This window comes from Centropristis striata, chromosome 2, assembly GCF_030273125.1.
Source record: "Centropristis striata isolate RG_2023a ecotype Rhode Island chromosome 2, C.striata_1.0, whole genome shotgun sequence".
Lineage (NCBI taxonomy): Eukaryota > Metazoa > Chordata > Actinopteri > Perciformes > Serranidae > Centropristis > Centropristis striata.
This window is the reverse complement of record NC_081518.1, coordinates 19,613,222-19,628,017: the sequence shown is the minus strand read 5'-3', so window position 1 is coordinate 19,628,017 and position 14,796 is coordinate 19,613,222. Positions and strand designations below refer to the sequence as shown.

The following is a 14,796-nucleotide window of genomic DNA, read 5'->3' as shown; positions in this document are numbered from 1 at the left end:
CATTTGATCCGGACCATAGGGATGTATTTGGCCATAAATTCTTCCATTGTGTGTATGACTTTAAAAAGGGGAGGCCACACTCCTGTAATAAAAACACATCTGACTTAACAGTGTCTAGAAAAGATAAAACACTCTGGGCTCTAACTCTCGACTTCACACTTCTCACATTGATGGTAGAGAAGGTGAGTGTCATGAGTATGGTTAAAAATAACACGTATGACATTTTAATAGGAAGCAGAGGGGATAGTCAATGTTAAAAAGTCTTTTTAAGATCTGATGCTTGTGTATGGAGCTCTTCCTTCAGCCTTATGGGGGAAAGGTGAAGGGGTTGCGCTCCGCTACCCTGTCGGACTCCGGGGGTTGAAAGCTCCTCTCGTTTGCTGCTGGAGTCCTTAGGGGTTGATCTTAGAGCTATACTGAGGAAAGAGACCTCATTTGGGGAATTGGAGGGAAAGACTCTGGACTCCTCCACAGTTGGACTGTCTGAGGAGTATCCAGCTCTTGCCCTCTTTTCTGAGACTCCAGGAGACTCAGAAGACAATTCCGATAAGGGCCTCTTAGCTTCTTGGGCGTTGGGGAGGGAGGCATCCTCGCTGTCATCCTGTGGCTGTTCCTTTTCCTTTTCTGGACAAGCTCCGCCTTCTGCCTGCATTGCCCCTTCTTCTCCGTTCTCTATCGGTGGGGCACATGCAGGCCCCTCCCCTTCTCCCACCTCACCTGATTCCTGTTCACCAGTCACAGGTTTTGGCGGGAGGTTTGAATTTTCAAGCCCATCCTCAAACAGCTCTTGAAATGGCTCCTCTTGTCTGCCATTTTGTTTTGTGGCTTTCAGTTTGTTGGCAAAAGACTTTGGGCAATCTCTGAAGAGGTGGTTTGTTTCTCCACAAAGATTGCACTTTCTGCCATTGGTACATTCCTCAAAGGTATGACCAATTTCTCTGCATTTACCACACACTGTTTTCTGGCATGCTTCTACCAGGTGCCCTTGCTCACCACACTTGCGGCAGAGCTTGGGCTGTCCCTGGTAGTGGATGTAGCCCCTGTTGTTACCCAAGACTATCATGGATGGCAGATGTTTCAAGCCCTGGAAGCCCTGGGGGTCCTGCCATTGTTGGATGGGGACCCTCCAGGCACAAGTCCAAATGCCATCTTCATCTCTCACCTTGGTAGCCTGGCCTTTCACAGTGCAAAATCTACCCAGCCAATGACAAATGTCGTCCGCATTCACTGTTTCATTGAACATCTTGACAATGACAGTTTTAAATGTATTGTCAGTCAGCTTCTCTACGTTGAAAGCGGAGAACTGGGGTTTCTCAGTCTCAAACCGGTTGCAAAATTCTCGAAAAGTCATGGCCGTGCGAAAGCTTACATCAAAACCTTTGTTCATCGGTAGTGTCACAATACAGTTGATGTCCTCAGGTCGAAACTTCAATATTTTTTGTATAAACCTCCTGGAAAAGTCAAGTCTTGACATTGGACCCAGGGGTTTACCATCTTTCTCTTTAAATGTGAAACGGACGCTGTGGTGCCTCCGCATGCCGGCATGGTTGGCCGACATGGTGGAGGCACCACACACTATGGGGAAAAGGAAAACTAAAAACACTTAAAAATTTGCCTAAAACCAACAAATTAAAAAGTGGACTAAAAGGGCCAGATAAAAAGGCTAAAAGACAATAAATAAATAAAAGCTCAGGGAGACTTTCCTCTTTTGCAGCTGAGAGATGTTGAAACAAGTTGCAGGGAAGAAGTCCTCTGAGCCAACGATACCTGTATGCAAAAAGAAAAAAAGACAACTACAAGAGTATCCGTTCTTATTCACATATACAGCACAATTTACTTCCACCGGCTAAGCACCAGAGCCACTGCCAGGCTGAGGTTTGACAACCGAATAGAAGCGATCGCAGTCTTAGCCAAAAGGCCGAGAAGCGATGCCGTCAAAGGGTCGGAGGTGAAGGGCGGATTGGCTGCACACTCACTCTCAATGCCGGTTCTCAAAACCCAAGTAGCAGTTTCGGGAAGCGCGAGTAAGAGTACCACCAACGACAGTGGAGGAAAACCTCTCAGAATCGCTCCAAAGTATGTTCTCTTAGAGAAGCAAATGTGCAAATTGTGGCTCTCTCTGGGTGAAAAGGGACTCTGCTTGTTGCTAGAGTTCGTGACGCAGTGTCAGTGTTTTTGAAAGCAAATCAAGCACTGACAGCCCCTGGTGGACATGCCACCAAAGTGCAGCTGATGCACATTTCAGCAGCAAAGCCAATACCGCATGTTTTACCAAAGATGACAAAGATTTACCAACAGGCCTGTGTGCTTTCCTGCGCTTGTATTAGCGCATATGTTGCTCAACGCAAAGGTAGCAATCCGGAAGTGGGCTTCAATTTCCAGGCACTTGAACGTACATATGCCCATTGTACTGTACTACCACTTCTTACTGATGCTCGGCATCACCGTGTAAGCTCTGCTTCGTTTCAAGCAGCCTAAAATGCTTACAGCCCCCGTGAATGACTTGAGGGTTGCCTCTTGTTTTAATTTTCACAGTATATGTCAGGGGAGAGCGCGAACGCAGTCCCCCACTAGCAGAAATTATGCAGTCGAGATTCCCACATTTGGGGAATTCGCAGAAGTCAGCTCGGCCGGAGTGCAATGGCTGAGCCTCGCCCTGGGTGAACCACCTTCGTGATCATGGTGTCTCCCCTGCCAGGTAAGTATGAGTTGCACAGCTCAGAGATCGGCTGCCCTGTAGCAGACACGCCACGCTGACTGATGGTGCTGAAGGCATGTGTTTGTCTTCCTCCTGACATGTCGGGTCAGTGGAAAGCAGACTGGGAAACAGTGACCTGTTTGATTCATGTTATGGGCACAGGCATGCATTTCACGTGTCTCCCTTTTGCTGCCTCCTGCTCTTAAAATGAGAGTCATGGACACTGCAGAAAGGTTCACGCCCACTGAATGTCACTATGAAATTGGAGCATTAACAAGTGTACACATATTGTGAGTCCACATCATCGGCTGGGACAGGCCTGCTCATTGTCCCCGTATCCAAATCCAACACGGAGCGTCACGTTGGCAAACTATTACATTTGCCCTGGCATAGCCCAGGGGCAGAAAGAAGGTTGGGCAATACTCAGGCTAACAGCATCAGCCACACAGGAAGGCAGAGTTCCGCAAGCTGAGAGAGCAGGCAGAGGAACGAACGTGCTTTACATTTCACATAGAGAGGAGGGGTGCACCGTTCCCGGAAGTACTGCAATACCAGGTCGATGCGTGGAGTGGACGGAGCAAGCCCCTATTCCATCTCCCAGGTCCAAAAATCAATTTAATATATGGTCCCCGGGTAGGGGACGTATCAGATATTAAACTGATAAGAACAGATACTACACTTGATCTTAGCCAAAAGGCCGAGAAGCGATGCCGTCAAAGGGTCGGAGGTGAAGGGCGGATTGGCTGCACACTCACTCTCAATGCCGGTTCTCAAAACCCAAGTAGCAGTTTCGGGAAGCGCGAGTAAGAGTACCACCAACGACAGTGGAGGAAAACCTCTCAGAATCGCTCCAAAGTATGTTCTCTTAGAGAAGCAAATGTGCAAATTGTGGCTCTCTCTGGGTGAAAAGGGACTCTGCTTGTTGCTAGAGTTCGTGACGCAGTGTCAGTGTTTTTGAAAGCAAATCAAGCACTGACAGCCCCTGGTGGACATGCCACCAAAGTGCAGCTGATGCACATTTCAGCAGCAAAGCCAATACCGCATGTTTTACCAAAGATGACAAAGATTTACCAACAGGCCTGTGTGCTTTCCTGCGCTTGTATTAGCGCATATGTTGCTCAACGCAAAGGTAGCAATCCGGAAGTGGGCTTCAATTTCCAGGCACTTGAACGTACATATGCCCATTGTACTGTACTACCACTGCTTACTGATGCTCGGCATCACCGTGTAAGCTCTGCTTCGTTTCAAGCAGCCTAAAATGCTTACAGCCCCCGTGAATGACTTGAGGGTTGCCTCTTGTTTTAATTTTCACAGTATATGTCAGGGGAGAGCGCGAACGCAGTCCCCCACTACCAGAAATTATGCAGTCGAGATTCCCACATTTGGGGAATTCGCAGAGGTCAGCTCGGCCGGAGTGCAGTGGCTGAGCCTCGCCCTGGGTGAACCACCTTCGTGATCATGGTGTCTCCCCTGCCAGGTAAGTATGAGTTGCACAGCTCAGAGATCGGCTGCCCTGTAGCAGACACGCCACGCTGACTGATGGTGCTGAAGGCATGTGTTTGTCTTCCTCCTGACATGTCGGGTCAGTGGAAAGCAGACTGGGAAACAGTGACCTGTTTGATTCATGTTATGGGCACAGGCATGCATTTCACGTGTCTCCCTTTTGCTGCCTCCTGCTCTTAAAATGAGAGTCATGGACACTGCAGAAAGGTTCACGCCCACTGAATGTCACTATGAAATTGGAGCATTAACAAGTGTACACATATTGTGAGTCCACATCATCGGCTGGGACAGGCCTGCTCATTGTCCCCGTATCCAAATCCAACACGGAGCGTCACGTTGGCAAACTATTACATTTGCCCTGGCATAGCCCAGGGGCAGAAAGAAGGTTGGGCAATACTCAGGCTAACAGCATCAGCCACACAGGAAGGCAGAGTTCCGCAAGCTGAGAGAGCAGGCAGAGGAACGAACGTGCTTTACATTTCACACAGAGAGGAGGGGTGCACCGTTCCCGGAAGTACTGCAATACCAGGTCGATGCGTGGAGTGGACGGAGCAAGCCCCTATTCCATCTCCCAGGTCCAAAAATCAATTTAATATATGGTCCCCGGGTAGGGGACGTATCAGATATTAAACTGATAAGAACAGATACTACACTTGATCTTAGCCAAAAGGCCGAGAAGCGATGCCGTCAAAGGGTCGGAGGTGAAGGGCGGATTGGCTGCACACTCACTCTCAATGCCGGTTCTCAAAACCCAAGTAGCAGTTTCGGGAAGCGCGAGTAAGAGTACCACCAACGACAGTGGAGGAAAACCTCTCAGAATCGCTCCAAAGTATGTTCTCTTAGAGAAGCAAATGTGCAAATTGTGGCTCTCTCTGGGTGAAAAGGGACTCTGCTTGTTGCTAGAGTTCGTGACGCAGTGTCAGTGTTTTTGAAAGCAAATCAAGCACTGACAGCCCCTGGTGGACATGCCACCAAAGTGCAGCTGATGCACATTTCAGCAGCAAAGCCAATACCGCATGTTTTACCAAAGATGACAAAGATTTACCAACAGGCCTGTGTGCTTTCCTGCGCTTGTATTAGCGCATATGTTGCTCAACGCAAAGGTAGCAATCCGGAAGTGGGCTTCAATTTCCAGGCACTTGAACGTACATATGCCCATTGTACTGTACTACCACTGCTTACTGATGCTCGGCATCACCGTGTAAGCTCTGCTTCGTTTCAAGCAGCCTAAAATGCTTACAGCCCCCGTGAATGACTTGAGGGTTGCCTCTTGTTTTAATTTTCACAGTATATGTCAGGGGAGAGCGCGAACGCAGTCCCCCACTACCAGAAATTATGCAGTCGAGATTCCCACATTTGGGGAGTTCGCAGAAGATGTCCAAGCTGAAGTGCAACAGTCTACGTTGAACGTAGACAGTTTGGCTCTCTGATTGGCCTAGAGTCTACGTTCAACGTAGACTCTAGGCCAATCAGAGAGCCAAACTGTCTACGTTCACAGTTTGGCTCTCTGATTGGCCTAGAGTCTACGTTGAACGTAGACTCTAGGCCAATCAGAGAGCCAAACTGTCTACGTTCAGCCGGCCAACGTAGACTACCAATCAAATGCATGGTATGCAAATGAGCAATCAACGCCCTCCGACAGGTTTTTTCTGGTTTTCCTTCGTTGCATCCTTCCATCACGGTCGAGCATCATTTGGTACCAAGCTAACTTTTTTTACAAACTTTTGAGGTAAGCAAACTATATACTATTCAATTTAAACACTTATAGACACATAGAAAATGGCTTGTGTTGTGAATTCTGCGAATACCAAGCTAACTTTTTTTACAAGCTTTTGAGGTAAGCAAACTATATACTATTCAATTTAAACACTTATAGAAAATGGCTTGTGTTGTGAATTCTGCGAATACCAAGCTAACTTTTTTTACAAGCTTTTGAGTTAAGCCAACTATATACTATTCAATTTAAACACTTATAGACACATAGAAAATGGCTTGTGTTGTGAATTCTACGAATTCCCCAAATGTGGGAATCGATCGTACATTTTGGCCTGCATTTACCTACTACGATCATATTCTAGCGATATACCTCTCTAATTTATCAACAAGATCACCTGTTTATTTATAATACAAGGTTTTTAGCATAATGTTAAAGCTGGATGACCGTAAACTGTAAATATCTCCGCGTTGCACCGTGGGTGTTTTGTTTAATCAACGCTATAAAGTTTATTTTTAGGAAAAAATTATACAGACTGGCTATATTTATATCGTTTTCCTGTCTACTTTGTGAATGTCACATCAACAGATAACAGATAACGTTTTTAGCGTTGTAACATGGAAGTCGAGTGACACCAGCGACAATGCACAAGCGCTCTTTCGAGCTGCGACTCGGTCAAGTGCGTCTGCGATTTGGCCCGGAGACATTATTTATGCATAAAAAAAACTCTATCCACCTTGTTTGTATGAATTTTAATACGTGTTACATTTGCCAATTGTATATTTTCAATTCTGGTGGCAATGCTATGACTTTTGCCTCCATTTGTGTAATAATAGTGACTATTGCAATGGTTATAACGATAATGATATTGCTAAAAGTCTATTGCCAATTTCAGGACATGGATACTTTGCTGCCAGCCCTCAACATCCACGACACCAGCCTGCCGGCAGAGAGGCAGCAGTGTGTTCTTGCGGCCTCAAAGGCAGCCAAGGCCCAGAAGGGCAGGGGTCAGGTCTGTCCGAGGGACGACGGGATGAGGGACCCCAAGACTGCCTTCGACGAAGGTAAACATCTTGGCATTGCATTTATACTACAAGTAATGACAATGTGGTGCACTAGAGCTTTTGCTTGCCTGTTCACTAAGGTCATAACATGTCTTGTCTTCAGCAAAGAGCCGCTGTGGCGTGCCGAGGCCTACTGAGGCCCAGTACCTGGGCCAGCTGGTACTGACCTTCGGCCGCTACACCGGCCGGACCTTTAAGTGGCTGGTCGAGAACGACGTGGGCTACGTCAAGTAGTAAGCATTTACAAGAACACCAAAGCAAACCATGAACAGTTTTCCCTTCACTGAAACTAACAGCAATGTGTGTGTGTGTGTGTGTGTGTGTATTTCAGTCTCGTTGACCGCCACGTAAAAGAGAGCCAGCGGCCGGAGAAGCGTGGGATCAATGAGGAGTGGCTGAAAGACAGCCTCCTCAAGTATGTGGAGCTTTTTCCACCTATCTCCTGCCACCTCGAGAGGAACGTAGACAGGGCCATTTACGGCATGGGCCGTTTCCGGTCGTTTACGTTCCTCGAGATGTGGCAGTGGTACAAGTGCCACATAGCGGACCCCAAAGCCGGCAGCGAGCAGGAGCGGAGGATGGCGCAGGAGGCCCACACCTCAGTCAAGCAGTGGCTGCTGATGCGGGAGAGTGACATCACCTCGAAGTCACTCAAACGCTTCAGACAGTATATACTTGACAAAGAGGTAACTACACTGCATTCTGTAACTACACTGCAATACCCAATAATAATGTAAAAGCTCACACTCACCTGTAATTCACAGAACGCCACTCCTCCTGCTGCCGCCGCCGCCACTTCAAGGGCCCCTGCAGCAGCTGCCACCTCCCACGTGCCGTGGTCCGACGACGCTCCGGACGACACTGCTCTGGTGGATGCCCTCGCCACCTTCGAGAGCCATGGAGAGCCCATCTCCACCAGCCAGCCTCCTGTGTCCGCCGGGGGTCCCGAACAGCCGCCGCCACTCTCCACCAACGTGCCAGCTTCTCCAGAGAAGTCTGCCAGCAAGCAGCAGAAGCCCCTGCAGAAGCCCCTGCCGTCCTCGCCGCCCTCCACCAGCAAGGCTGCCTCGACTGAGCGTCCAAAGCACCCGAAGCAGCCGAAGCAGCAGAAGAAGTCAAAGTCCTCACAGCCCTCCTGGTGGAGGGCTGTGAGGAAGACTTTGGCTGCCTCAAAGCAGCACAAGCAGCTCCTGCTGTCCTCGCAGCCCTCCTCGCTGCCCTCCACCAGCGAGGCTGCCTCTGAGCAGCAGCCTCCTGAGCAGCAGACGCCCGTGCCGTCCACAGCGCCTGGTCAGGGACCCCCTGACGCTCGTCCCGAGGAGCCGCCATCGACCTCACAGCCGCCGTCGACCTCACAGCTGCCGTCCACCTCACAGCCGCCGTCGACCTCACAGCTGCCGTCCACCTCACAGCCGCCGTCGACCTCACAGCTGCCGTCCACCTCACAGCCGCCGTCGACCTCACAGCCGCCGTCGACCTCACAGCCTGCGTCTGCCACCACCTTGTCACAGAGTGACTCTCCTGTAAGTGTAAAATCACAAAAAACACAAGCAATGTTAATGCATTTCACAAAATGACCGCATTATGGAAAATAAATTACTAAATGTTGTGTGTTGTTGTACACCTTGTGTCTTGCAGGTGGAGCTGGAAGGCTGGGTGCGTCTCTGGGAAGACCCCAACGGCATCCCCTCTGCCGACATCCCCTGGCTGAAAGAGGACAGCGAGCGAGGCCTCTTTACGCCAGTGCAGGTCTACAAGGACATAAGGGGCGTGATTAGAAGGCGGCGTGTGTTGAAGTCAGACCGGATGTGGTTCTACCCACCCGAGCCACCCGGCTTTGTGAGCGGCGGCATTCCCACTCCACAGGCCTTTTTCCGAGGCCGCTTTTTCTTCTGGCGTCCCGTCGGAGTGTGGCGGTGCTCCCTGAAGTGTCCGCGCGGAGAGAAGTGTGCTGGGGCTGGAGGCAACACACACCTCTCCAAGTCTGGCTACCACTCCCGGGTAAGGCTCAGTCTCTTCACACCTGTGCTTAGAGAAATACACACATCAGCATTGACTACTTAACACACATGACCTGTGATTGACGTGTGATTCTCTCTCTCTCTCTCTCTCTCTCTCTCTCTCTTTCAATTCAATTCAATTCAATTCAATTGGCTTTATTGGCATGACATAACAATGTATATATTGCCAAAGCAAGCATCAGAAAAAAAGATAACAAGATAAGGAAAGCAATATTTACAATAAATTATTATAATTCTGTTATTCATTTTAGATGAAAAGAAAAACTAATAACAATAAAAGAAAGCGATATTTACAATCATTGAATTACAATCAACATATAATTTATACAATCTAACTGTCCCAGCAAAAAAAAGAAGAAAAAATAAAATAAAAAATAAAAACAAAACAACCAACAGCTGTGTGTCACTGGCTGTCTCTCAGTGTGTGACAGGCAGAAACATAGAGTGCTGCTAATCTAGAGCTCTGTGACTCTTCCCAGAGGAGGAGCGGCAGTTTTTCCTCATCTGACCATTTTATAAAACCTTTTTTGACGGATTCAAATTTTTGGAAATATGTTTCTCTAATTAGTTCATATTTTTTACATTTGGTGAGGAAGTGTAGCTCTGTCTCAGGCTGACTGAGGCTGCAGTGGCAGCACAGCCTCTGCTCTGCACGGAGCCAGCTCTTCCTGGTCCTCCCTGTTTCCACAGCCAGTCTGTGTTCACTCAGTCTGTACTTTGTCAAGGTTCGTCTCAGCTGTGGATCCGTCACCGTGCTCAAATAATCTGCTGTGGTGTACTGTCGCTTCAGATCCAAGTAGCACTGCATTTTGCTCTGTGTTTTGGTTTGTGTTTGCCAATAGGTGATGTAGTCTTGTTTTAGCTTTTATCTTTCTCTCTCTCTCTCTCTCTCTCTCTGTCTGTGTGTGTTTTAGGTACGTCACATCTGTGATGTGTCGGGCTGGTACACCCTGGCGACAGAGGTGCTGTCGTGCGGGCCGTGTCTCAAGGCTCACAGGGGAGGAGAGAGCGGTCCCATGGGTCGGTGGCTGGCGTGGGACAACGCCATCCTCCAGCAGCTGAGCGAGGCTCATCGGGCCAGGTTTCCGGCCGTGCTGACCGCCAGAAGAGGGGTGGACAAGACCGTCATTCGCCTCCTGCGTGACAGGACGGAGGGCAACACCATGGCGAAGGTGTGGCGGCAGGTGCAGGAGAACCACATGGAGGACTACCACCAGAGGAAGGACCTCTACACCACCCTCCTCATGGCCCTGGTGGAACCTGGAGGCATCGTCTCTGCGCTGGGCCACGGGGAGTTCCAGGCGCCACCTCCTCCGAGAGAGGTTCCCAGCGCCCACCTCCTGCGCCACGCCTTCCTCCTGGCCGAGGCGGACAACGTCCAGGACTACAGGAGCCAGATCCTGTCCACGTTTGGCAAGGTCCTGAAAATGGACTCCACGAAGAAGGCAAGTTAACCAAAAGTGTGTTGCATACAAGTACTCACAGGGAAACATCACATTATGCAAAACTCAACTGTATTTGTTTGTTTGTTTGTTTGTTTTGTTGTAGGTGGTGAAGAAACTGTCTGGGGAGGGCAAGGGCTCGGCTGAGTGGTTCACCAGCATCGGCAACGAGCTCTCCCAGATAGTCACCTTCGTGCTCACCTGCGAGGAGTCCGTGGAGAAGCTGGGGCCCATGTGTCGTGGGGTGATGGAGCGGTTCCGCCTGGCTAACCAGCCCGTCCCCCAGATCCTGTACATCGACCGCGGCTGCTGCAAAGCGCAGGGTCCGACCGCGGTGGAGATGCTCTTCCAGTCCTGGGTGGACGAGGGGATGGTGGTGAGGCTGGACATTTTCCACTGGCTGCACCGCTTTGACGCCGCTCTGCGAACGGAGGCCCACTCAAAGTACGGCCCGTTCAAATCCGCGCTGGTCGGGGCCGTGCTGGCTTACAACCGGGAGGACCTCCAGCTCCTCATCGCTGCCATCAGGGCCAGAGACCCGGCCACCATGGAGGTGGTGAGTGATGAGGTCGTGGTCCGGCGTTACATCTCCCGGGACCAGCTCAAGCACCATGTCCGGCGCGTCACCCTCGGGGCCCAGGAGACCTTTCGCCTGGTCCACCTCCTCATCGAGGACCTGAAGGGTCCGGCAGGGCTTGATGAGAGCGGCGTCAGCCTCTTCAAGTCCCCTGGTAAGAAAAAAACACACCTCTCACACACTCACTCACACACACACACACACACACACACACACACACACACACACACAATGACTACAGCTCAACATGCATGTTTGTGTGTTTTTGTGTGTTTACAGCGGCCATCGACGAGATGTGGGCAGCCCAGCAGCGACACCTGGAGTGCATCCAGGACCCACCAGGCATGGTCATGTATCGTGTCGCCCGCACCACCACCATCAACGGCGTGGACCTCCCTTACTACAAGGGTCTACGTGGGAGCAACAGCCTGGAAGGGTTCCACAAATTGCTGCCCCACATGATTCCAGGTAATGTAAGGGGAAAAATACTTGTTTAACAGCAAACACATTTCCATCACATTGCATTAATCTGATAATACCTGTTTGTTGTGATGTTCAGGTCCCCGCTGTGCCGCGCGGCCTTATCAGGTGTACCTGATAAGCGGCATCGCCAGGTGGAATGCTGACCGGAGCTCCGACGCGGTGTTTGGAGGTGGAGGCCGGCACCACCGGGTGTACTCTGCGCCCCTAATCGACCGCCTGAACTCCCGCTGCCAGCAGCTCTTTGGCGAGCCGGTGGAGCGAAACTTCAGGGCCCCGGCTGATGTCCAGTCCGATGAGCTGCTCGGGCTGGAGTACCTCTTCAGCCAGAGCACGGGGGACGCGTTCTCGCTGGAGGGGATCATCAACGACGGTCCTGGGCCGGAGGAGGAGGTCGTTCAGCCTGGGGAGGCTGACCCAGACGCCGACGAGGCGTACCAGAGCGAGGAGGAGGAGGACCATACTGATGTGGAGCCCCGCATCACGCTGACCAGCAGCGAGACTGCTTCGGTCAACCCTCCTGCCTTTGTGAGTACAATACCTACTGATAGAAGAGAATACAGTGTTAATGTGAAAAACTGAAAAACAAGACATTGTATACATTGAAACTTACCTACTTTTCTCTCTCTCTCTCTCTCTGTCTCTCTCTCTCTCTCTCTGTGTTTTACAGGAGGACGTCTGCAGTGACAATCCTCTGCCCGGGTTCCAGAAGCTGGAGGCTTTCTGTGCTGCGCTGGTGGAGGTCGGCTTGACGGACCAGAAGCTGCTCCTCAACACCGCACAGCGAAACAGGGTCCTGGATGCCTGGAACGCTGTAGAGGAGCACGACAAGCAGCCGCAGCGGTACCACCAGCTCTACAGAACCCACTGGGGCAACACCCTGTACTGCAGGACAAAGAGGGACGACCTGGCTGATGCCGCCGTGGTCCAGCGCGTCAAGATGGCAAAGAGGTACGCGCCAGCTCAGCAGGACATCAGCCCGCAGCACAACCGGCTGATGTATGTGCTGGTCAAGCTGCTGTGGCTGCGCACCCCTCAGGCCTCTCGCCCCAGCCCCGAGAAGACCAGCATCCTCAAGGCCTACGAGAGGATCCAGCACCGGGTCTTGGTGGAGGACCCGATCTTGTGCAAGGCGGGCATCCCTCTCCCCAAAATCAACATCAAGACGGTGAGAGACTTCATCCGCAAGCAGGAGAGGCTGGTCAACCTCCACGCCACCAGGCAGCCAGTCGCCACCTCAAAGAGAGCGTCTGTGTCCTGTGAGCAGCTGCCTCCTGCACCGCGCCAGCCTGACGTCCTCCCTCCACCTGACTACCCCGTGATGGAGTACATCCCCACGCCCAGCACAGCCGGCACCAAGGTGTTGAGGGGTCGGACGGACCTGCTGCTGGAGACGCCGCAGCCTCCTCCACAGCTCCTGCCTCTGCCGGTGAGGAGAATCCCCGCCACCTCCACCATCACCAGGCCTCCTCCGGTGCTGCCCCTCGTCTCCTGCTCTGCCCCGTCCACCGTCACCACGCCTCTGCTGCCCCTCGTCTCCTGCCCTGCGGGCCTCTCCTCCACACAGCCTGCTGGTCAGGCCTCCATCCCGCAGGTCACTCCGCCTGTGTCCATCAGGCCAGCTGTTCAGCCGCCCTCTGGACAGAGTGCTGCTGCGGTAGGGTCGTCATGGTCCCGATCCGCACAGTACAAGAGGAAGCTGACAGACCACCCCACCGAGCTAGGCGTGAAGCTCACCAGGGTGCACCATCTCCCGACCTGCAAGGTGTGCGGGCAAACAATCCAGGGACACAAAAAGTACAAAAAAAAGACCTATTGCCCTGCGATTCACCGTTCACCCTCCAAGGGACTGGAAAACAGAGTTTTCAAAAACTATGAACATTTCACCTCTGTTGTGGACGGACTGGAGGAGTGAATGGTTGGCCCCTTGTAAATAGTGTACATAGTTCCTGTGTTTACTATTGTGTTCTGTTCTGTGTTGTTCTGTGCCTTGCAATTGCACTTTAACACAGCACTTTTTGTTCTCTGCACTGTTCATGCCCTTTCTGGGGGCCCATAAAGTGAATGTAAATAGTGTATATAGTTCTTGTGTTCATGTTCTACGTTCTGTGTGTTGTTCTCTGTGTTCTGGTCTTACAATTGCCCTTGCACATGACACATGTTGTTCTCTGCACTGTTGCCCTATTTCATGCACTTTAACAGGGGCTGTTCTCTGTGTTCTGGTCTTACAATGGCTCTTGCACATGACACATGTTGTTCTCTGCACTGTTGCCCTATTTCATGCACTTTAACAGGGGCTGTTCTCTGTGTTCTGGTCTTACAATGGCTCTTGCACATGACACATGTTGTTCTCTGCGCTGTTGCCCTATTTCATGCACTTTAACAGGGGCTGTTCTCTGTGTTCTGGTCTTACAATTGCCCTTGAACATGACACATGTTGTTCTCTGCACTGTTGCCCTATTTCATGCACTTTAACAGGGGCTGTTCTCTGTGTTCTGGTCTTACAATGGCTCTTGCACATGACACATGTTGTTCTCTGCACTGTTGCCCTATTTCATGCACTTTAACAGGGGCTGTTCTCTGTGTTCTGGTCTTACAATGGCTCTTGCACATGACACATGTTGTTCTCTGCGCTGTTGCCCTATTTCATGCACTTTAACAGGGGCTGTTCTCTGTGTTCTGGTCTTACAATTGCCCTTGAACATGACACATGTTGTTCTCTGCACTGTTGCCCTATTTCATGCACTTTAACAGGGGCTGTTCTCTGTGTTCTGGTCTTACAATGGCTCTTGCACATGACACATGTTGTTCTCTGCACTGTTGCCCTATTTCATGCACTTTAACAGGGGCTGTTCTCTGTGTTCTGGTCTTACAATGGCTCTTGCACATGACACATGTTGTTCTCTGCGCTGTTGCCCTATTTCATGCACTTTAACAGGGGCTGTTCTCTGTGTTCTGGTCTTACAATTGCCCTTGAACATGACACATGTTGTTCTCTGCACTGTTGCCCTATTTCATGCACTTTAACAGGGGCTGTTCTCTCACAAGTGCCCTTTAACGTTGCACTTCTGTGATGCTCTGTAAACTGTGCGATTATGTATTGCTCCACAATGTCATGCACTTCAAGATGGGCTGTTCTGTTGTTGTGACTATCCTTTACTGTGGCACCTTTTGTTCTCTGCACTGTTGTCCTAGTTCATGCACTTTATGTGGGGGTGTTCTCTGTGCTCTGGTCTTACAAGTGTCCTTTAACATTGCACTTCTATGATGCTCTGTAAACTGTGCCATTATATTATG

General features: G+C 50.7%; 1 protein-coding gene and 4 non-coding genes across 5 annotated transcripts; 1 reads left to right on the top strand and 4 right to left on the bottom strand.

The window, feature by feature from the left end:
• Window positions 1–2,542: 2,542 nt before the first annotated feature.
• Window positions 2,543–2,706, bottom strand: LOC131959764 (U1 spliceosomal RNA). Its single transcript, XR_009389527.1, has one exon. It is a non-coding gene; the product is annotated as a U1 spliceosomal RNA (small nuclear RNA).
• A 510-nt stretch (window positions 2,707–3,216) lies between these two features.
• Window positions 3,217–3,407, bottom strand: LOC131960629 (U2 spliceosomal RNA). The gene has a single exon (XR_009389717.1). It is a non-coding gene; the product is annotated as a U2 spliceosomal RNA (small nuclear RNA).
• A 612-nt stretch (window positions 3,408–4,019) lies between these two features.
• Window positions 4,020–4,183, bottom strand: LOC131959746 (U1 spliceosomal RNA). Its single transcript, XR_009389522.1, has one exon. It is a non-coding gene; the product is annotated as a U1 spliceosomal RNA (small nuclear RNA).
• A 510-nt stretch (window positions 4,184–4,693) lies between these two features.
• On the bottom strand, window positions 4,694–4,884 carry LOC131960622 (U2 spliceosomal RNA). Its single transcript, XR_009389716.1, has one exon. It is a non-coding gene; the product is annotated as a U2 spliceosomal RNA (small nuclear RNA).
• Window positions 4,885–6,813: 1,929 nt separating this feature from the next.
• LOC131988962 (uncharacterized) lies at window positions 6,814–8,131 on the top strand. Its single transcript, XM_059354120.1, has 5 exons — window positions 6,814–6,979; window positions 7,083–7,212; window positions 7,311–7,665; window positions 7,744–8,035; window positions 8,124–8,131. The coding sequence occupies exons 1-5, from the start codon at window positions 6,814–6,816 to the stop codon at window positions 8,129–8,131; spliced, it is 951 nt and encodes a 316-aa protein (XP_059210103.1).
• The last annotated feature ends 6,665 nt before the right edge of the window (window positions 8,132–14,796 follow it).